At 36.8% G+C, this 24,769-nt stretch overlaps 1 protein-coding gene across 20 annotated transcripts in view; it reads right to left on the reverse strand.

The window, feature by feature from the left end:
• Rapgef6 (Rap guanine nucleotide exchange factor 6) overlaps positions 1-24,769 on the reverse strand; it is a 221,301-nt gene that overhangs the window by 72,948 nt on the left and 123,584 nt on the right. For all 20 annotated transcript variants that reach the window (XM_063230567.1, XM_063230557.1, XM_063230561.1 and 17 more), the window contains 5 exons: positions 20,335-20,466; positions 11,824-12,001; positions 6,304-6,440; positions 3,083-3,241; positions 2,396-2,548 (listed from right to left, as the gene is read on the reverse strand). In XM_063230567.1, the coding sequence (XP_063086637.1) occupies positions 2,396-2,548; positions 3,083-3,241; positions 6,304-6,440; positions 11,824-12,001; positions 20,335-20,466 (759 nt within the window). The remainder of the gene's footprint in view (positions 1-2,395; positions 2,549-3,082; positions 3,242-6,303; positions 6,441-11,823; positions 12,002-20,334; positions 20,467-24,769) is intronic.

A 24,769-nucleotide genomic window follows, 5' to 3' on the forward strand; every position in this document is an offset into this window, starting at 1 on the left:
GAAAGCACTCAAATGATGTCAAAAGAATGCAGGAGTCAGTTTGAAGATCTCACAGGACAAATGTCAGACAATTTAAGTATAAGAATAATATGGCGGGGCTGGGGATTTAGCTCAGTGACATAAGCCCCTGCCTTGCAAGCAGGCAGTCGTGAGTTCAATCCCTGGTACCGATAAAAAGGAAAAAGACAAAAAAAAAAAAAAAAAAAAAAAAAAAAGAATAATATGGCAAGGGAATACAACAGATGAGTTAGTTAATACAAGAGAAAAGGAAGCTCATCCTTTTGGTACCAGGGATTGAATTCATGACCTCTTGCTTGCCCGGCAAGCGCTTATGCCATTCAGCTAAATCTCTGGCTCAAGGAAGCTCATCCTTACACAATGATGGTTACTAAATACAGAAGACACAGAAACAGGGTACCACCATTTCAGGTAGAAGCAGTCAACAGCAATCAAAACTGGTGGGTAGTAGTTTAAACCTAGTTATAACCACCCACAAACCAGAGGCTGCATACTGATATTAGCACAGAACATCTCTCCAGCGTGCAATTGTCAGTTATAGAATGTCCAACGGAGACGTTATATAGTCACCACCACAAGCAGAACACCAAGCTTAACTTCAGTAGTGGCTGGACAGACAGATCAGCATCTTTGTAATTGTGCTGCCACAACAGGAAGAGCACAATCACCATTTTGGTGGAATTCCTCCCAGGGAAGAATGACTTGCGTATGGCAATGAAGAAACACTGGGCAGATCCAAGTGCAAGTGCTCCTTGTTTAACAATGGTTTGCACTGACGCCCTACTCCAGCCCTTTTATTTTTGGTATAGTTTGTACATCTTGTTAGTACAGCCACGATGGCTTTTTATGGTTCCGCTCATCTTGCTCATACAGTGCTGTAACTTTTGCTGGGAGTACAGCACAGAAGGCACAATTTCAGGTTCTGTAGTATATTACAGTACTGCATGTGTTATGCAAATATAAGAAAAAAAACATCAAATTTGAATTTGCTTTGGCCATTTCTTTGTTCTGAATATTGTGATATACGTATCACACACAATTCCTCCTTTAGTGACTATTTCAGTTAACAATATCATCACAGGAATGTGAGGAGGAAGGTTTGTAAAGGGTTACACTGCAGGATGTAAGAACTGTATTCTTTAAATCTGCGGAGGGTAGGAACACAGGTAAAGAATGAGGAACTAAAACAGACTGAAGTGAGATGACAACTCAATGCAACTGTGCTTCTGGATGAGAGCCTGGAGCTACTGGGACTGCTGATGAACACTGAATAGGGACTTTGGGCAAGTGAATTTATATCAGCAATGTGTACTTCCTGACATGAAGGGCCTTGTGCCATTTATGGAGGAGAGTGTTCCTGTTTATAAAAAGATCTGATATATCTGAGAGTGAAGAGGCTTTACATCTGTAGATCACTATCAAATGATGCTGAAAGTAGGGGAGTAGGGTACGGAGGAAACCTCAGGAAGCTGAGATGGAAGGACCACTGAGAGTTCACAGCCAGCCTGAACTACCTAGCCAGGTAGCCTAGCCTACCTAGCCTAGTCTCAAAAAACAAAAAATGAATAAAAAAAGATAGAGGAATCTGACTGAGCACTCTGTAATGTTTCTGCAACTTTCCAGTAAGTTAGCAACTATTAAAGAACAATGTTCCATATAAAAAGATACAAAGAATTGAAATAAAAAATATATATGCCAGGCATGGTGTATACTTCTAATCCTAGCACTCAGGAGGCTGAGGCAGGAAGATCCCTGTGATTTTCCGCCAGCCTGGGTAATACAGTGAGATCCTTTCTCAAAAAACAAAACAAAACAAAAAATTGCTAGCCTATGGAAGTCCACTTATCCTTTCATCTTTTTTTCTCTTTTTTTAACATGCAAAGCTTACACTCACCAATATAAGAAAGTGCTGAGGAAAAGCTTGATGACCAAGGCATAGATCAGTAAGACACCAGACTCGTATCTCTCTGATTTGTCTCCTTCACTAGTAAACTGCTCAATCTACAATAAACAATGACACTTATCTTGGAACTAAGACTGGTTTGAAAAGAGAAAGTTATGCATTTATTACTGTTGGGAGCCAATGAAGTTGGAAATTGACCATGCGTGCAAGGGTTAGGGTTAGGGCTAGGGTTAGGGTTAGGGGGCAAGCCATGTGAAGAAGCTGCTTCACCCCAGAGATCATCACTGAAACATATACAAGTCAGCTAGACTTACATACATTTGTAGATAAAAGCAAAAAAACAACGTTATTTAAATCAAATTTCAATATACTACCATAGTGAAGTATCTTGTGCTACTTAAAAGTGGCTCAATGCTCCTCCAAGGTCAGATAAAAAGCTTTATTCTACCTAAAATAGTAAACAAAGACACCCACCTTGATTACAATGTGTCCTTTCCTGGTTCCACTCCGGTCTAATTCCCGGTGTTCATGTACCATAACAATTTCTCCCTCTTCCTCAACTTTATGGGTATTTTTTTCTACATGATTTAAAATTCTCCAATAATCTCGCTGGGCTATGCAGACAAACTGTCCAAGAACAACATGGGGACAATTAATGAACCTATAGTACATAAATACATCGCTGTGCACAAAGGCAGAGCACAAAGGCAAGAAATCAAGTGGCATCAGTCCTCTGTCCTTCAATCCTTCTAGTCCTTAAGAAAAATTAAGGTGAAACAATTTATGCGCTACAAAATCAAAAAACATCAGCTTGGCTTGAATTCTCCTCTGAATGCAGAAGTATCTACTTCTTTCAAAACTGACACTGCAAAGAAAACATGAAGCAGGAGTAAGTTAGAAACAAACAACTAAGTTCCTATTTCTTCCCTTTGTTTAAAAATAAAAAGACTGGGTTGGTTGTCACACAGAAGTTACTGGGTACATTCTCTTTAAAATTTAAAGTTGACTAAATTCTACAAATATCTGATGCAGACAAAAAACCTAGTTTCCTTTGTTCCTAATTCTCAAACAAAGCTATTTTGTTTTGAAGAAAGTAAAACAAAAACTAGGTATAGCCATTTTAAATTAAGCAAGAGTATTTGACTAAAGAGACCAGCTTACCTGACAATCATCTACTTTAGTCCGAACAATTCCACACATGTACTGTTTATCCAGAGTGGGAGTAATTCCAAAACTATTTCCCATAAAGAGATTTTCAACTTTTCCATCAGGATGACTAATTTCTACAGCGCCATTCAAAATAACATACCATGAGTCGAGCTACAGAAAAAAAAAATTTAAGAATCTTTTAAAAAAGATTTCATGTTAACAAGATATCTATCAAAATATCTAATTTGTATAATTTAAAAAAGAAAAAACAGAATCTGGTTCTGTATTATTAAATTCTCTGGCAACAGTTCCCTTTGCCTTGTCTATGTAAATTACTGAAATTTTACTTTCTTACTTTAGTCAACAAAGAAAATCAAGAACTTTCATAATCTGCCAAATTCTTAGAGGCAATTAAAATATTTAAGAGCACAAACCCTTGGAATCTTAATCCAGATCCTACTACTAACTAGCTGAATGACTTTCAGTAAATTATATAATCCTATGCAGATCTCGGTTTCATTAGTGCTAATACGCAGATCTCGGTTTCATTAGTGCTAATAGGGCAGTTTGTATTATAGGACTACTATGTCAACAAAGTGAATTTCTAAATACTAAAGAGCCTAGAACAATGCTTGGCACCTAAGAATCACTCAAAATATAAACTGAGAAATGGGGGAAAATGTTCAAATGCAGGGGGAGAAGGGACAAGACAGAAAAAGGAAACAAAGCTTTTGTAAACAGAAGAGGGGCTGAAGGAAGGGCAGGGAATGGGAAAAAAGACAACACAAGATATACCATGTACAAGTATAAATTCCGTGAGTGTTACCACTATACCACTATGTATTTCTAAAATGTACCAATAAAATAAAAAGAACAAAAATATAAGGAAGTTAATGACTTAAAAAGATTAGCATGGCTGGGGACATAGCTCAGGGGCACAGCATCTGCCCAGCAAGCACAAGGTCCTGCGTTTGATTCCCAGTACAAAAAGAATGAAAGATAGATACACAGACAGATTAGTAAAAGTCTAAATTTAACAAAAATAAAATTCAAAATTACTCCTAAGGTTGAGAAGACATTGTCTTCATTTACATGGAAGTATTTTTAATCCTACAGCGAGATATATTTTTAAAGATCTAATGTGTATCAACAAAATATTACTTTTTCCTGATTTAATATCCCACTCCTTTTTAAGCCTAACTTTCAATAATTTTAATGAGATTTAAGGAAAATCTAGAATTTCCAGTTCTTGAATAGTTATCAGTGGCAACAAGAAAGTTTTCAAAAGTTTGGTTATTTTAATTATAAATTACATTCACTGTTGAACTTGTGGATTACTATTTGAGATGAGGCACTGTGTCTGATTTTTCCTACCGCTGTGTCTAAAGCAGTACCAGGTACAAGGTTGACACATGACCAATTTTCCTCACAGGATGGTAGAAAATACAAAACTTACAAAAAAGAGCATAAAAAACATTAAAAACCCTAATGTTAAACAGATAATTTAGTTTACTTCTTGCCAATTATTATTTAAAACTGTTGAAATACTTGGGTTATCCTGCCTTTATTTTTATTTATTTATTTAGTTTTTTTTTTTCATTTTTATTGGTACCAGGGATCGAACTCATGACTGCCAGCTTGAAGGCACGCGCTTATGCCGCTGAGCTAAATCCCCAGCCCCTCCTGCCTTTATTTTTATTTACTTATACTTTGGTACCAGGAATCAAAGTCATGACCTTATGCTTGCCAGGCAGGTGCTATACCGCTGAGCTACATCCCGGCTCCATCTTGCTTTAAAATTTTTTTTTTTTTTAAAATATTGTGTTCATTTGTTCACCAAACTTTATATCCTATGTGTCTTAAGTATTCTAGGAGATAAGAAGCAGACATAGAAACAAAGCTAGATAAGGCTCCGGACCTTGAGGGAAATTCTTATAAAATAACCTGAGAAGCTAGAGCAGTAGCTCAGTGGTAGAGCACTTGCCTAGCATGTTCAAGGGCCCCACTAGAGATGGTTTTTATACCATCTTTAGTGATATAAAAACCAAAAATAAAATGGAATGATTTGAGAATCTATATATTCTATTCCTATATGATTTAATTGTTACCTTTTCTTGGATTATATTTTGTTCGATCCAATTTTTACAATTATAAATAAACTGCACATAACATCTTTTTTATATTAGTGAGATTTTTTTCACATGATGTCCTCAGAAGAAACACTAAGTCAAACACATTGGAGGCCGCAGTACTTTGGAAACTAGGCATGTTAGTATATAGTAACTCATATTGCTAACATAGTAGCCCTATCAGAGAAACTTGTTATTAGGAGTAGCTAAGAGTTTTCTTTCTTTCTTTATTTTTTTTGAGACAGGGTTTTGCTGTGTACTCTAGGCTGACCTTGAACTTGCAGTGATCCTCCTGCCTCAGCTTCCTGAGTGCTAGGTTATAGGTATGTACCACCAAGCCTGGCCAAGAATTTCTAAATGACTTTCTATATCTATATATATTCTTTGTACTCACTTCCACAACACATATATAATTTATATTCCTACTAGTAGTAAATGACAATGTTCAGTAACTGGAAGTTTGGCATTTATCTTTTACTAATTTGATACAAAACAGTTATTTCCAAATATATTACAACCCCCTTACATCCTTTCTGTTCATCTACAAGATGCCATCTGAACATTTTTAAAAAAAAAATTGCCACAGAGATGTCTCACACAGCCATAGTCTTTTTTAAAAAAAGGTGTTATATAACTGTTGATAAACATTTTAAACAGTAAGACATGTACAGATTTTTCTTAAAGTCTTAAAACCTAATTTGAGCAGCACATGGCAACACATGTTGTCTGTAATCCCAGCACTTGAGAGGCTGAGGCAGAAGAATCACCAAAAGATCCCAAAAGTAAAGCACACCAACCAAACAACAGAAAAATTCCCACAAAAATAAAAGCTTAATTTGGGAAATAAAAACATCTGATTCAATGACTATTGTTTACTGAATATCTACTCTGCCTAAAATCCACTGCCTAAAATCAAATCTAAAATAAAGAAAACCAAAAATTTATCCCTTCAGAAATTATAACTACCTTGAACTCAGTATTTATTTAAGATAGTTTAAATTTCAATTCAGGATATATTTAAGTTTATGGTAAGTAAATTCTAAGAGTAAAATCAGTGAAAATTAGCACCCACATTCAAGGATACATGACATTTATCTAACCTACCTCTTGCCCATCTTCAAGGATGACAGCTCCAGCTTGCTCCACCACTTCAAAAATCATCACTGAGCACAGCTCTCTCCTGACTGACATTGTCATGTTAGCAAAAGCAGGGAGCTGGTGCATAAATTCAAGTAACTGTTCTATGAAACACAGAAATTCTAGTGTAAGCATTAAACATACAACAAAAACTAGTATTCAACACGGAGTACCTTATTCAAATTAGGAATTCATGCTGTTAAAGTAGAGAAACCAAGATACAAGATGACTATGGATTTTAAAACATCAGTTAAGGTTATGCATATGTTCAACTCCCATATAAACCTGGGTATACTGTAGGATACCAGAGAAAGCCAGGTTTGGATGAAGATAAGCAGTTTATCTAGTTTGTGAAGCTTAAGACACCACCCCTAGTTGGTTAAGCCTAGTGATCTTTTGACCTAATTGATGGCAGAGAGCAACTTTCATCCGATCTTAACTGGCTGGAATTTTTGTTTTTGTTCTTTTAAATGCTATAATACATGTCAGCAAGTACTGTAATTAAATTAGGGACAACAAATGTGAATTTCAGTTCAAGACTTGTTAAAGCAACTACACGACACTCTAATGTTTATTGGCTCCACAAGCCATGCTTTGGTACATGAGAAATAAAGATAAACGTAAGGGAAACACACACATACACACTCAGTCAGAGGCTTCAATAGAAAAGACTGTAAGAAACTGTATACTGTAACTCACAGATGACTGAAAACAATTGTATTTCGACTTTTAAAAAATTTTCTGAAAATAGCACAGTATATAATTTGTCACTGAAAATGCACTTTCAGCTTCTGTCCAGATAATGTTTAGTTTGTGAGTTTAAAGTGCTGGTTATTTAACAATATTATGTCCTCAGAAGGCCAAGGACTATTCACTTTTTTGAAAGGGCTATTCACTTTACTGTTTTAAAAAAACTTTTTAAAAATTTTATTTAAGGAGAAAAAGAAAACAGAAAAAGGGTACAAGTTATACAGAATTTTTAAAAAAGTAGGAAATCACTAGTTAATAGATTACATATGGTCATCTTAGAAATAGTTGTTCAAATTACAAAATTAAAGCATATAAAGTGTGTTCAAACAATGAAACCACAAACAGTTCTGTTCAATGATCCAACAAAAACTCAGTAATATGGTTATCTATCTTATATGCTTAAATATACATGCAGTTATATCCTTTAGAGCACTTTCTTTTTCTCTCTTTTTTACAATGACAATTACACATTTTGGGTTTTATTATTCCCACAGTTCTTATTACTTTTTTTTGAAGAGAATAAAACCAAATGTGACATAACAAAACAGAGTCAGTCAAATCAAAAGGATGGACATAGTACATAATGTAAAAACAGAATACAAGGTGATCAACAATGGTTACCATAATGCCTCTTGCTATCTTAAAAAGAATTGCCTATATCATCAGTTATAATAAAATTGAACAAAACAGTAAAGAACAAAACCAATAAAACCAAAACATTGGAGACATCACAGGACTTCAAAAGAAGATAATAGTCAAACCAGAAGGGGTATCATACTGATCTTATTGTCTTCACAGTTGTTGCCTATACTCTCAAACTTGGTACTATCAAGCAAAACAGAAGAGAGTAAAATCAGTCAAAACAAGATGGTGAGAACAATACAGGGTTTCAAATCAAGCTGATAGGAAATTAAAGTGGGTTACTATAATATATCCTGCTATTTTTAATTTTTTCCCTTAATTAAAGAGATAAAAAAAATAAAAAAAGGAGATTGAGATAAAAGAGGACATAATAACAAAACAGCACAGGTCAGAACATAACCATTTAAGCAAAATACCTCCTTTAAGTTGTAGGTGTTGAGTACTGTGTGACAGTACTCAGCATAAGACAGTAACTAGCCTTCTGGACTTCCGGGAAAACATGGCGGACAGATAACAGCAACTACCGGAGGCTCTCTGAAAGACTTGGCTCAGAAGCCAGGAATGGTGCGGACTAAGGAGACATAAGCAGGTGGAGATATGCTCCGCTGACTCAGGAACGAACTGGGCTGAGAGAAACCAACTTGGAATGCATTCCTGGTGCTAAAACAGGAACAGAAAAGCCTCGGTGTGGAGCTGGACCCCGCGCCATTGTAAGCCGCGATTTGGGTTTCCCGCCGCACGGCGGCTGGCTGCCTCTACAGTGGCTCGGCAAGGAGAGAGACGCGCAGAAGCTCTGAGAACAGAAATCTGCGAACGGCAGGGAGGCGTGCACTGACTTGTGGTGAGGTGAGTGAGAGAAGCTGACACTCTACCACAGTTTGACTCCAGCGGAGGACTTTCTGGGTCCGAGCAGTCCTGCGGGAGCGGGGCGCAGTGGCGACTCCAGCCACACATCCCCCTCTCGGGTGGGATTGGTGAAAAGTGCCTGGCCTGCGTGACGCTGCCGGCGGACCTGGTAGACTGTCCCAACCCAGATCCCAGAGCCTGACGGTGGCCGGGAGGGGAGACGCGTAGGCTGCCTGGTCCGTAACTCCCTGGTGCGCAGCGGTGAGCGGGAACACCTAACTGGCGCAATTCGATCAGGCTGTGGCTGACTGGGAGAGAAGCTGGGCCTCTCATATAAGCTTGCATATATAAGGAACAGAGAAGAAGAGGCAGCATGGGAAGAGGCAGCAACAAGAAAGGCTCCTCGGCCCCCAATTCTGAGAAAGAGGCAATAGCAGACACCGCACCAATATACATAAGGCACCATATAGAGAGCCTCATAGACCAATTCAGGAATGAAGTTATCAACGACCTGAAGCTAGAAGTATGCAGAATAGTTAGAGAAATGCTAAGTACCACCCAAGAAAAAACAGGCGGTGGAATGGAAGAGCAGAAAAAAAGGGGAGAATTGTTTGATGGAGAAAACAGAGAAAGCATAGAATACGTGAAGCAGGTTCAAAGGGACTACCAAGATTTCTCTGCACAAACCATCAAATCACGAAGAGCGTGGGGGGAAATAATTCAAGCTTTGAAAGATAATAATCTCCAGCCAAGATTGAGATATCCTGCACAACTGTCCCTGGAAATTGATGGAAAAACAAGGTGCTTCCAGGATAAAGAGGAACTGGGGGAATTTGCAACCACCAATTCAACTCTACAGAGAGTATTGCAGGATATTCTAAAAAAAGAAAAATACAAAGAATCCAGAAATAATGGCAGAGAGGCCACAACAAATGGAGCAGAGAACAAAATGAAGAAGACAAACTGACAGCTACTGACAGAAAAAGAGCTCAACAGAAATGAGGCAGAGAAGATTGGATGATAGGAACAGCTATTTTGGAGAAAATGACATCTTAATAGGTAATACTGATTTCGTATCATCTTGTTTTGAAGTCTCATCTAGCTTTTGTCCTTCTGTCTCTAATGGTCTAAATAGGTTGTATCTTACTGGATTTTATTATGTACGATAGTATAAGCAAAAACCTTGTAAAGACAAGCAAAAACCTTGTAAAGACAGAAACCATTATTCATTTTCTGTTAGTCGATTCTAAATACTCTGTAATGCTGTCATTCTCTTGAATGGTTTTACATTGTTTTGATATACTTAATGCTACAGTATATGAAGTTGTACTCAAGGATTTCAAAGAAAGAGAAAATATGGTAACTACTTTTAGGTTAGGATTATCTGATGGTGAAACACTATTCTGCTTAAATGGTTATGTTTTGATCTGCACTGTTTCGTTGTTATGCCCTCTTTTATCTCAATCTCCACTCCATTATTTACTTTTTTATCTTTATCCTTTTAATTAAAGGAAAAAAATAGCAGGATATATTATAGTAACCCACTTTGACTTTTCATTACCTTGATTTAAAGCCCTGTATTACTCTCACCATCTGGTTTTTAACTGATGTTCCCCTATTCTGTTTTGCTGGATAGTATCAGGTTCGAAAGTTTAGGCATCAGCTGTGAAGATAATGAGATTCATTATGACGCCCATTCTTGTTGACTTTTATCTACTTTTGAAGACCTACAATGTCTCCAATGTTTTGGTTTTGTCGGTTTTATTCTTTACTGTTTTGTTCAATTGTATTATAACTAACGATATAGGCAATTCTATTAGAGATAGCGGGAGGCATTATAGTAACCATTGTTGATCACCTTGTATTATGTTTTTACATTATCTATTATGTCCACCCTTTTGACTTGACCAATTCTGTTCTGTTATGTCACATTTGGTTTTACTCTCTTCCAAAAAAGTAATAAGAACAGTGGGAGCAATGAAACCCAAAATGTGTAATAGTCATGGTACAAAAGAGAGGAAAAGAAAGTGCTCCAAACTATATTACTGCATGTATATTTAAGTGTATAAGATAGAAAATGATATCACAGAGTTTTATTGGATCAATGAACAGAACTGTTTGCAGTATCATTGATGGAATGTCCACTTTACAAGCTTTAATTTTGTGACTTGAACAATTATTTCTAAGATGACAATATGTAATCCATTAACTAGTGATTTCCTACTGTTCATTTTTTTTCTGTAAATCTGTATAACTTGTACCCTTTCCCTGCTTTTTTTTTTCTTTTCTCCTTAAATTAAAAAAAAAAAAAAAAAAAAAAAAAAAGACAGTAACTAACACACACACTAAGTAACCTTTAACATCATCATCTTTAGCATTTAATTTCCAGTCATAGTAACAAGTTCTGCAAGAAATTACATAAAGGAATATGTGTAAAGTTTAAACCCAAAACACTAAAAGATATATATTCTTTTTTTTCTTTTTCCCCAAGGTAGGGAAATAAAAATACAATTTTTGAAAAATTTTTGGTGCTGGGGATTGAACTCATGACCTCATTGTTGCCAGGCAGTGAAAAATTTTTAAAAAGAGAATTCATTGACACTGGACACTCCTGTAACTGTTTTAAATATCTTATAGATATGAAGGGAAAACCTGATTTAATGCTATCAAAGCTTTTGTTTTATAATCTGTGACAGCCAGCTTCAAAGATGGCTCCCAGTGATCCTGTTCTCCTGATTTTCACACTTTGTAGAGTTGCCTCCCATAATGTAGCAGAGCTGTCTGGTATGACAAATCATTGGCAGAACTAATGATGTGTTACTTCTGAGGCTAAATCATAAAAAATACTATAAAATTTGTCTTATTCTTCCGCGGACTATTTGCTGTGGGCAAAGTCTTGTGCTACGATACAAGGACATGAAAACAAGCTAGGAGGGCCCACATGATGAGGAAGGAAATGAGGTCTGGGACCGAAAGCCGGGTTAAGTAGCCATCTTGGACACAGACCCCTTAGCTCAGCCCAGTGAAGAGTGAGATGCTGCAGCCACCCGTGATGTTCTGACTACAGTGTTATGTCAGATACAGCACCACACGTGTCCTGTTACACTATTAAAATTCTCAACTCACAAAAAACCTACAAAATACAAATGCATGTTGTTTATATTTTAACTTTTAGAATAGTTTAACTGGCAGCAGGTAAACGTATCCAATAAATCTACACATTCTTATGTGAACAGATATAGTTCTTACCAATGTCATCATCTGTTTTGTCTGCAGGTTCTTTTTCAAGACATTCTCGAACAAGATCTCGTCCCTGCAATGGATCTGTTCGATCAATTTCTTCCTCTTCCTCTTCTTCATCCTCAGAATCAACAGGTCCTTCTGGAAGACGAGTTAAATCTACATCTCCTACTTCACTCTCTGTAGCCTACAGAAAGAAATTTCAGTCACTTATCATTTTATGTTAAAATATGTCAGTGTGAATTAACGAAAACTACTTCACCTACAGCAAATATTATAAAGGACTAGACAACAATGTATGTTGTATTAAGAATACAATGAATGGGGCTGGGGGTTTAGCTCAGCAGCATAAGCACCTGCCTTGCAAGCAGGCAGCCGTGAGTTCGATCCCTGGTACCGATAAAAATGAAAAAGACAAAAAAAAAAAAAAAGAATACAATGAACAAAGCAGTTTGCCTACTATGCAGAAGGCCACAGGTTCAATCTCTAGTGCCAAAAATAAAAATACAATGAAATTACATTTATGAATTTTTTTCTAACCAAAAAAAATATAGGCTTACCTTTCCACAGTGCGATATTTAAGTGATAAATTTTAGCCAGGAAATACAAATTTGGTCAGAAGACTGAAACATCACTAAATATTTTGATTGTTTTCCAACAAAACACTTATATTTCTAAAAACACAAAGTTTTTCAAAACATTAAGTGCAAGAATGAAGTATCAATATATGTGTAAGTATCTGTCTAAGCTGAATTCGTGAAAAGATAACTTTCATCAAGAGAGGTGTAAAGTCTAGCGGGATAGGTATTCATCTGAGTTAAAAACAGAAGTTTATGCGAGCCAAAATAAAAATAAAAGCAACTTTGAAAAAAAAGATACAACACTGAAACGTGCTAAAATACTCATAAAGGAATACCTGTCATTTCTCCATCTAACAAGTACCAAGAACTGAGGTTAATCTTCATGATAAACCTAAACAACTTTGAGAATATTATAGTTTGAGCTATAAAAATAACTGGCAGATTCTTCAATACTATAAATTAAAAAGTCACTCAGAAAATGAAAAAAAATTTAAAAGAACAATATTGTCCTTTATTAGTTATTTCAAATATTACGTTCTTGATTCATATTGTAAATAAAAAAGCATGAATATTAAAGAAGTTACAGAAAATGAGTTGGACATACAGGAATTCCGTAACAAAAAATAAACACCTGATGGATCCAGGAATTTAGCTCAGCAGTGTAAGCACTTGCCCAGTGAGTGCTGGTCATGAGTTTGATCCTCAGTGCCAAAAAATAACAAAACCCCCCATAACACTCGACTATTTGGGTTGAGTAATAGTTAAGGTTATGAAAGCCTCATCCAAATACAGTATTCATCTCATTTTCTACTCTGAAAATTTACTGTCTTTCTTCTCAAAACAGGCTTTACATTCTTTCGTGTTCTGCCTTTTTTCTCCTCCTAAACTCAAGACTCCAGTGGGAAATAGTACCCTGCTCCATAGTTCTAAGGTACAAAGAAAATTGTTTTTGGATTTTTATAACTGGAGCTAGAAGTGGAGAATTTTTCTTCCCTGGTTTCTGCCTTGCAGGACAAATCAGAGAGAGAGCCATATGTGAATGACTTTTAGTGTTGGGAGAGAACAGAGCTGACAACTTGGTAAGGGGCAAGAGGGACGGGAAAGAGTACAATGAGGAAGAGACAGAAGTAGAAAGAGATAAGACAGACAAGGAGCAACAAAGCAACAGAAATAAAGCACGCAGGGCAGAGAAAGAAATAGCATGTGTGAAGTCAAGCACAAGGAGATGGCGAGTGTCAGAGAAAGAGAGGAAAGCAAGCCACAGGAGCCGGAAGTTCAGAGCAAACAGACAGGGAGACACATTTCTAAACAGCCAGGCACCTCGAGGCCAGAGCTGACTGTGCTTTCTTTTGTTCGACAAATTACCCTTTTGGTTTTTGTTTATTCAAGTTAATGCACTGATACCTACCACTGAGAGTTCTGTCTAGTTTTTCTAAGAGCGTGACATATTTGCTTTGGATTTTTGTACAGCTTTAAGTAACAGCTAGTTAAAATCCAGACTACTGAACTCAACATGTAACTTCAGATAGATAAGCTGGCTGTGGTCTGGGTAGTTGTGTCATCTTAAATTTCTGTTGTTCTGTGGTCCTCAGGATTGAAGCTAGGGCTGTGCATATGCAGGCAAGGTCTCTATCACTGAAGTAACACTCCCAGATCGCTAAAATTCTTAGGTTGAAACTCTACCTTCAAGGTACTATTAGGACATAGGGCCTCTGGGAAGTGATTAGGTGAGCATGACTAGGTAATGAGAGTCCTCATAAATGGGAGATTAATGCCCTTATAAAAGAGTACACAGCTAGACAGCATCACCAAAGAACCTGAAAGAGGGCTCTCACAAGATACCAAACCTGCCGGCACAATGACCTTAGGCTTCCTAGCTTCCAAAACTGTGAGAAATGAAGTTCTGTATATAAGCTACCCAACCTGTGATATTTTGTTACAGAACGTGAGTGCACTAGGACAAGTCAGGCTTACTATCTCGTGACTGACTAGTACGTGCTTAAAAGGAAAAATGGGGAAACGCAACAAGGAAGTATAAACTCTCAAATGGGTAAACTTGATGAAACGGCAACAAACTAATACTATATGGAGAGAGAGGAAAAATGAACAGAATCCTTGAGACTTAGAATAATAGTAAAAAAAAAATGTGAGTCATACTCTGCTTTAACTAAGGTAGGCTATGACAGTAGACTAGATCCCTGGCCATCTGGGACACAGCCCTCCCTCAGAAAACTCATGGAAAATGCACTAAAGGCCCAGGAGAAAAACACTGGTGATGGGGCTAATCACACAATCATTAAACTTCTCGTGCTATTCTTTTCCTGTCATGTGACTACATCTGTTTATGTGAAAATATAATTTGGTGAGGCAGACAGTCTGAGGTAATTTTTTGATGACTTGGCCTTCCCCAAATAAACTGTCAGAGGACATCCTTTTCCTGTCTGTATCTGTATAAACACGAATTTACAATGAGAAGAACCACAGGCTGAAATCAAGAGTTAAAAACCAAATCTTCAAATTTAGGGAAGGTATTAAATAAGAACGTTCACACTTTCCATGATCTCTATCTTCAAATTTAGGGAAAGTATTAAATAAGAAGGTTTACACTTTTCATGATCTCTTCTGTGTTTTTATTTTTAGTATTACACTTAGTATTTTTCCATATGCTCTTATGGCTCTTCTTTATACTCCTTGTAAGGGAAAAAAACCTGTGAAATTAATTTTTTACAGTTATATAGTGTAGGGTGGTCTGTTACGTATCTCCACAACAGGGAAGCAGGCAGGCAAAACAATTCTTTTGCTTTGTATAAGAAAGTTTAGCTTTCTGCATTTTTCTTGGAATCAACATTGGTTTCTATTTTCAGATATCATTTAATTAAAACAAAAATCATAGATTATTTCTTCAGTCTCAATACTGTGCTTGATTTGGCATGAAATACCCGAAGAAGACATAAACTCTGTTCTCTATAAGTGTACTCTAATGAGATAGAATGTCAGGTTTATAAGGCACTGTGAAAACGCAGTGGAAAACTGACACAATTCACAGAATAATTAATCTACAGAAGGAGACATCTCTTTCTATTGGAAAAACGCAAGAGAAAAATGAAAATTTCATCTAGGTGGTGTTACAGGTTGAGGAACATAACTACAAAATCAGGGTAGGAAAAAGCAAGTATGTTTGAGGAATAGTGTGTAAATTTGTCAAGGAACAGAATCTAGACATTTACGTATTTCTTACACAGAAACTAAGGAAGATGGGTGGGGGATGAATGTGTGCCACAGGCTACCTAAGAATGAGTTAATGAAAAGAAAAATTATTTTGTTCAGGAATCAGTATTTCATAATTTTACAGCTCTCAAAAAAGACTTAAGTACAGTAATAGACAACAGAATTGAGGAAGCAGCCCCCATTCTCTTGAGTAGTCTCTGACAATGCATAAAACACTCTGTTCAAGAATGCTGTAACATCTTAACGCACACTTTTAACTAACTTTTAAACTAATCTGATTAGAAATATACTTAGAGTAGAACCATTACTATTGCATTTTTCTCCCAGACTAGTAAATATATTGACATTTCTTTGGGAGTTAGGAGATTTTACTTTTAAACCATAAATCACAAAAACTCTGAAAGAGAAACAAGAATACAGTCACACATTTGGCTACATAAAAAGGTATAGTTTTCTTGCTAAGATCTGCTTTTTAGGATCATTTCATAAAGTTTTATACTATTACAGGCTGTGCATTTACATTTTAAACATCAAACGCTGAAATTCATATAATCAGATAAATCAATTGTATTTGCAATGTACACCTGTACCTAAAGGGTATATTCATAGCTTTAACAAGTACTCCAAAGGTAGCCTGTGGTTAAAGGAGGTATTTAATTCTTCTTTCCTTTGTGTTAGCCCCAGTGAATGCATACACATTTTGTGTTGCATTATTTCCCTTATTCATGCATTTTTATGAATTGTAGATCTATAAATTCTGCATTCTTGTAGATGTATTTTATCATTCTAATTCTGTTCTAATCCTCTTACTGTTTAATCTTACCTATAGGTTTTTTCAGTTTTAACTTTGTTTACATCCCCAAGATTTGCCAAATATACAAATAATAATGTTCACATAAGGAACATAATAGAAACTACCCATGAACCTACCACCAGCAGAAACCCACTGCTAACAGTGTTAACTGATAATCTTGAATTCATATTTATGGTCTGTGCATAAAACACAGAAAATACATGCTAGGTATAAACTTGTGTTAGCAGACATGCAATGCTGCTCCCTGCCCTGCCCCTTCTGTTTTACTTTAATCTTTACAGAATTTCTACCTTTTGGCTATTACCTCACAGTTAACTATAAAAAAGAGTTCAAGAATTTTTACATTTTTTGGCTACTCTTAAAAGACTTTATGTTACCTTTTTGCATTTTGCCTTTAGCATTATAACTTTCTCCTTTAAGTTTCTGCATTCGTATTTCAGTTTTTCAGAAATTTCAATACTTCTATTACTTTTATCTGTTTGCTTTCCCTAAATTAAAACTTACATTCACACCCTACATTGTATCATCTTTTAAAAACTGTACTATCTGCTTATATGACTTTCTGGATAATGCAAAACTGTAAGGGCAGAAAACAGACTAGTGGTTGTGAGAGGTGGAGGGGCTGACGACAGAGAGGCACAGAGTACTTTCTCAGATAATAGACATGTTCTATGCCTTGATGTAGGTTAAAAATTTTAGCTGGGCCCAGTAGCACACACCTGTAATCCCAGGTACTTGGGAGATTAAGACTGAAAGATGTGAATTTGAGTTTAGTGTGGGCAACATGGCAAAACCCAAAGGGGAGGGGTATTAAATTCCACTCTGTGTATTATTTAGCAGTTAATATGAAACACTTATATATAGCAGGGACAACTGAACCAACTTGGTTCTGAAATGTGATGACTGTGAGAGGACAGCCAAACACAACACTGTTGACTGGGTGTAAAGGTATCTTCTTGGACTCCCTAGAACAAGCAGGATGTCTGGCTACCATGGTTTATGTTTGTGTCCCCCAGGCCTCATGAGTTTGCATTGTTCATTTGTGATGGTTCATTGTATAGTGCTTGGATTGATGGTGTCAGTGCTCCTCCCACATAGGGGTGGAGCCAGGATGTGATGTAATGGCAGGAAGAAGGTGTGTTTTTGTCTTTGCTGGTTCCAGTAGGCTGTTGGCGGCCGCCATGAACTGCAGCCCAGCCATGCCTGCCTGTCTTGGAGCCAACTGAGTGTGGACTGAAACCTCCAAAAACTGTAAGAAATAAAACCTTTCCTTTCCCAACTTTGGGCTTCAGGTATTTTATCTCAGCGACAAGTAAAAAGTAACTAAGACACTGGCAAAGACACTATTTGTGGTTGCCCACTCTTAAAATGAACCTCTTATAAAGCACAATGAACTGTAGAGTGCTAGTTGATGCAGTACTTCAGCAGGTTTTCTAATATCTGTGAAGGTATGAGCTTTATACGGTCAATTCTCTAGTTTACAGTAAAGCACTGGCCTTTGTATCTGACCCTGAATATCAACCTGTGCAAGACCCTTTTACCTCTTCCTTCACAACTATCCAGGGATCTGTTCCTTGATCCAAAAAGTTAAGCATATATTCTGGGCTTGTCAACACCATGTCTCCTAACTGTTAGTACAGTGTCTCCTCACGAGACAACAGACATTCTCACCAGAAAAATCTAAGGCATCATATGCATCCCTGGACTTGATTAATTCAAGGTCAATCTTTCTTAAGGTTCCTCTCCTGGAAAGAGAGCTCTTCTTTGACTTTTTAGGTGTGTAATCTTACTTCTTCCACAGGATACTTCTTTTGGGGAGGAACAGAATGCACCATCACCAAAAATTACACAAATATAGTTGATGGGTCCAGAACCACTGTACCATCTTAATTTTGCTTTTTTTTTTTTTTTTTTTCAATATTACTTGGTGTTTGTTTGGAGTAGGACCTTGCTATGCAACCCAAACTGGCCTTGAACTTGGGATCCTGTGCCTTAGTCTCCCAAGTGTTGGACTCATAACTGTGTACCACATACCTGCCTTTTAAAAATTTCTTGTTCTTTCTATTATAAAATGACCATCAGGGAGATGTAGACAACTATAGTAATAACTTTTATTGAGAAAAATCACACATTAAGCAAAAAAATGCAAGTTGTCATTTTTCCTATCTTGCCTTTACTCACAAGTTTCCACTCACAGAGGCAGGTTGATTTTGCTAAAGTATCTAAATCTGGGTATCTCAGATTCTCAAGTCCTTCTCTTAGACAGTAAGGAACTCTTTTTACAGATCTAAAATACTGTATATGGTAGACACCAGACATGTGTAGCTACTGCGCACATGAAATACACAAGTCTGAACTGAGACTGTTGTAAGTTTAAATTAAACTGTCTTTTGAAAACCTAGTATGCAAAAAAGAATGCAAAATAACTCATTCGTCAGTTTAAAATCTTAAGTTGAAATTGTAATATCTGGATATATTGTTCTAAATAAGATATATTACTAACATTAATTTTACCTGTTTCCTTTTATAAAACTTTTATTAATTTGTATCCACTATAAAATTTATAAGCATGTGGCTTACACTAAGTTTTAGTCCTTCCTCAATACACCTAAATTCTTGAATAAATCAATCGATACCAAGGATACTCCAGTTATTTTTAGAAAATTGTCTTACATTCTCCACCCACAGTCTCTGATGAAAGCAACCCCTGGGCTCCAGGATATAAAGCGCCACTCCCAGGAAACAGCTTCAACCTCTTCCATTGATGGAGGCATCACAGAAATTCCATTATCAGCATGATGAAACACCACATGAGCCTGGACCTCATTTGGGATTAATCTCAGCAAGACTCACAAGGCCACTATCAGTGTAGAGGTTTTTCCAGGCCTTTCTATTACAACAATCACTTGAAAGTCTCAGTAGGTTAAGCTTCTATTGGGTTTTTAAAATGGAAACATCCATAAACATACTATTTTCTATTTAATTCCTACTACACTACAGTAATAGAGACATTACAGTACAAAAGCAACTGTAATTTTCTATACATATAAATATAAAAGAATGAAACTATTATAATAAAAATCAACGTTTTCTAAATTCTAGTTTCACACAAACACACACACACACATACCCTTTTGGTGGTGGTCCTAGGGATTGAATTCAGGGCCTTTGTACTGCTATACATTAATTAGCTCTTTTCATTTATACTTTTTTTTTTTTTTTTTTTTTGGGTACTGGGAATTAACTCAGGACTTTGTGCTTGCCAGGCAGGCTGAGCTATACCCTTGGCCCTTTAATTATTCTTTTGAGACAAGATCTGCTAAATTGTCCAGGCTAGGCTTAAACTTACAAATCCATCTGCCTCAGCCTCCCAGAGTGTAGAGACTATGTGTATGCTACCACACTCAGCTCAAAAACCTTTTTAATCAAAATGTGATATAGATACCGATTGATATCTCTCTCTCTCTCTCTCTCTCTCTCTCTCTCTCTCTCTCTCTCATATCTGTTTTTAAAGACAGGATCTCATTATGTAGCCCAGGCTGGCCTTGCATCCACTATGTAGCCCTGTTTGGCCTCTAACTTGAAGAGATCCTCCTGCCTTGGCATGCACTACTATGGCCAGCACAACAGCAATTAAATATTAATACAGGTCTACCTGGGTAAAAGAGAATACTATAGGCATATTGCGGTACTACACTGAATCCTTCTCAAAGACAGATTATCACATTAATAGGGCTTGCAAATTTGAAATAGTATGTACAGGGATACTTTTCCAAAGACTTTATGCTTCAATTTCACACCCAATATAAACATACTTGACCATCTAAGGCACAAGCACAGGGGATTTTGCCTAGTAAAAAAGCTTTATGCAAATCATACAACTCTTGAGGCAATTACCTGATAAATATCAGATAAACTGCTGCTTCCAGAGTCACTGGCAATGCTACACCCAGACTGACTAGAAGACACGTGAGTCACCTGTGGATGATGGCTGTCTGTGAGATGCATCTTGGTAAGATCAGCTGGAAGCTGAAAAAGAAAAATACTCTGAGTTACTCTAAAAGTCAGTCTTACCTTTTTAAAAGAGTTCTAACATACTGTAACTGTTTGCTTTTTTTTAAAACAGGGTTTCATTATGCAGTTCAGGCTGTTCTTAGCTCACCAAGTAACCCAGACTGGCCTTCACCTCCCGGGGATCCTCCTGCCTGACCCCACTCCCACCCTGAGTGCTGGGATTACAGGTGTATGCTGCCACGCGCAGCCATAGCATAATTTTTGTAGCACATTTTTATTTATATTACTATGGAACTTTTTTTTTTCTTTTCCTTTCCTTTTTTTTTTTCCTGGTGTTTTTGAGATAGAGTCTCACTATGACTTTAGACTGGCATTGAGCTCACTTTGTAGCTCAGGCTAGTCTGAAACTTGCAACAATCCTCCTGCCTCAGCCTCTCAAGTGCTGGGATTATAGGAATGTGCCACCACACCCACCTTTTTTCTTTTTTTGAGGCAAGGTATCTTTATGTAGTTCAAGCTAGCCTTGAACTCATGGCAATTCTCCTGTCTCAGCATTCTGAGTGCTGGGATTACAGGTGTGCATCACCATGCCTGGCTCCAAATTTTCTATCCTAACATTTTCATTTTTAGCAGAAGACTTTAAAAAGTAGTAAAAACCCAAGAGCATTCTCTAAAAGTAATTAGGCAATCCTAAAAGTAACAAGCCTACTGAAAAGTTTGCCATTAATAATGGCAAGTTGACTGCCATTACTAATGGTATTTCTGAGGAAAAATTTGGCCCTTTTCCCCAACTAAAAATATCAGATGTTTCCATTGTAAAGGGTAAGAATGCTCTAAGCACCCTCACACACATAACTCCCTCATCATTTGTATATAATGCTGAATAACTCTTAAAATAAAACAGATTGCTTAAAGTATATCACATGGGAGTAGGATTTAAGTAAAAAAAAAGATTGTATTCAGTCTCTCAAAAACCTTTTTAACCATCTTTATACTTAATATTATTTTGTAGTTGGTACCTGAGAAATTATTGTAATCAAAATGATTTAATGAGTATCTGTGCTAGGTGCAGGCATACAAAAAACACAAGAAAGAAAGAAATTCACCACCCCATCTTTAATATGGTCACATCTTTATCAGTGATGCAGACTGTATAATACATTTCATACCATAAAATAAAACAGATGTCTCATAAAGAGTCCACTGCACTCTGGAGACTCTCTGAAGGGTAGTGAATATTTTATACAGGAGATATGATTTGTTTTTCTGAGTAATTTCTTTGAAACTTGATATTTAGGACTGTTAAGAGCAGTTAATTTATTTTTAAAAACAGTGTTACGTTTCACATGGAAAAACATTAAAGAAACACACAACTAGTGTAAATTAAATATATTCTGAAAGAGAAAATGTTCATTTGTGAATTTTATATATTATATATCAAGGAGTCACTCTAGTTAGAGAAACTACATGGAAAGAAATGAAGTCATGAACTTTTGCCAAGGATAATGCTAGGTTAGGTAACTCAGGTGAACCCTGTATCTAAGACCAACAGAAAAGCCTAATATTCTTCCCACACGTGACACATGCAGTGTATCCAGCTTTTGAGGTTGCTTTTCCCCTAAGAATATTTTCCAAGTCCCAAAGAGGCTAATAAGCTGGGACGCATCTTAGCAACAGGCTAAAAGGCTAACGCTGAACTCCAAGGCTTGGCTTAGAAGAACCATCTTGTGTTGGAACCCTGGAGAGTGAGGGACACTCTAGAAGTTAGGTGTGACTCAAAAGTAAACTTATTTTAGAATCACCTCAATGCCTGATGCTGGGGTAAGGCTGTACTAGATTGTACTTTTGGAAGTGAACACAAATCCTCTTTTGTATATTTTCACCTTTTTACAAAAGTCATTTAAAAATGCAAAAATTTTTCTTAACTCACAGGTCATATAGCTTACTGGACAGATCGGGTCCACTTAAGTGATTCATTATACATGGAGAGCAAAAAACAAGACTAACAGTTTCCGAAAAGAAAAAGTTAAAAGAATGGAAGAAAATTATAAAAGTAAGGAATGGTGTAAAAAAAAGCATCCAGAATGAAGCATGGAGAGTAAAAACAGTAAAGCTAGAGGAGAAGGTCAGGAGCACAGGAGACAGGGTGAGAACATGACATTCGAATAACCAATCACAGAAAGGAGAGACAGTATTAAGGCACAGACACAAATGATGGCTGCAGAGTTTTAAAAACTGACAAAAGACACTAAGTATCTTATCAAGAAATTTTTTGTTTGCTTTGTTTTTTGTTCTGTAGTTCAGCCTGCCCTTGAACTATGCAGTCCAGGCTGGGCTTGAACTCACAGTGATCTTCCTGCCTCTGCCTCCTAAGGGCTGGGATTACAGGCATGTAATCCCATGCCTGGCACTCAAGGAGTTCTAAGAACTGCCAGAAAGATGAATATAATAGGTGCAATGGAACTGTATCTATTTGCATTAGGGTAAAACTTTTGAAAAAAAAAAGATATTTTGCAGATTAAAAATTTTTTATCAAATCAGTAAATTCTGTAATAAACAATGAGTTTCTCCATTGCTCAGAAGTGATAAATTTTTAAAAATTACATAGAAGAGATAAAGACGAAAGCCCTACAGACAATCACTTGAAATAAATAAAATTAAACTGCTGGCTGACATCTCAACAGAAAATTTGGGAACTGGAAGACAGAAACGATTATCCTCAAAAATTAAAATTCTACAGTCAGCCAGAGTCCCTAAAAAGGGAGAAGAGGAACAAGAGCTGGGCATGGTGGACACACCAGTAATCTTAGTAGTCTAGAAGGCTGAGGCAGGAAGTTCCACCAAAGCCTGAACTTAGCAAGGCCTTGTCTCAGCAATTTTTTATAAAGAGTTGGCAATGTACCTTTATGCAAAGGTCCTGGCCTCGGTCCCCAGTACTAAAGGAAGACAAAACAAAAGGAAGAGAAAGTTATTTTCAGGGAAACTAGAGAAAACTGTCCTCTAGTAGGCTCAAAATGAAGGAGGTCAGGTAGAAGAGACGAAATAAAAAAATGGCTTCAGACAGGATAGGAAGGAAGGAGCCCAATGAGAATAGGAAATGCGTGGGTAAATCTGCATGGGCAATGATGGTGTGAAATAGCAATGTCAATGTTCACTGAACTCTAAAATGCCTGAAGAACTCAAATGCATCACATAAGAGTGCAAGTCAAGAGAGAACCAAATGAGGCTATGAAAGTACTCCACATGCCTTGACTACCCTCGAAACTGAGCAGCAGACCGACAGATGAAGGCTACATGTTACAATGTGATTTTATAGCCAATAAGAAAAAGCTGAGAACATATATACTGCACAAACACAAACCAAAGAAAAAACAACCCACAAAAAACAAATGCTACCACTACCAGCTTGATACAGCTATGTTAATACCAGATAAACCAGACTTTGAAGCAAAAGCAGTAGTAGAGATATAATTAGTAGATATAAATTGTACAACACCAAATAAATACACATCTAGAAACACTGAATCAAAGTGTGTAAGATAGATGAGGCTCGTACAACGAGACAAATACTTATGATCTCATTTATATATGGACGCAAAAAGTTACACTCATAAAAGCAGATAGTACTAGGAAACAAAGACAATCACAAGGTAGTAAGCTTCATTTTGGGGTTCTACTACACATTAAATTAAAAATAATATATTACATATTTCAAAATAGCTGGAAGACTAGATTTTAAATGTTCTCATCACAAAGAAGTAAGTATTTGAGGGCCAAGGACTTAGCTCAGTGGCATAAGTGCCTGCCTGGCAAGTGCAAGGTCACAATCTGATCACTGGTAGCCATCCCCCCCAAAAAGAAATAAATATTTGAGGGGACAAATCAGCTAATTAGTCTGATTTGATCATTCCACAAGATGTACAGATGCCAAAAAACCACATATACAATTATTTGCCAATTAAAAATAAGGTAAAACTTCTAAAAAGGCAAATAATGACAACAGTAAAAGAATAACAAGAAGAATCCACAGGTAGGCTGTGAAATGGTAATATTCATTTCTCTATGACAAATAAAATAAGCCAAAAAAAGTTTTGAATATGTCAACATAATTTGTATATTTCAAAATACACAAGAGAGATCTTGTGTACCCAGTACTGACCAAGAAGAAGCCACACCCCAAGTCCCACTGCCTAGGGCCTTTCCACCGCTCCAGGAACCTGGATGGGAGGAACCCAGATGCCTCGTCGAATCTCCTATACTCAGGGATTGGCAGCCAGTGTAGGAAGTAACCAGGATGCAGCAATGAGCTGATTCCAGG

Source organism: Cavia porcellus, unplaced genomic scaffold (genome assembly GCF_034190915.1).
Source record: "Cavia porcellus strain 051 isolate PalLab524CR breed Dunkin Hartley unplaced genomic scaffold, mCavPor4.1 scaffold_19, whole genome shotgun sequence".
Lineage (NCBI taxonomy): Eukaryota > Metazoa > Chordata > Mammalia > Rodentia > Caviidae > Cavia > Cavia porcellus.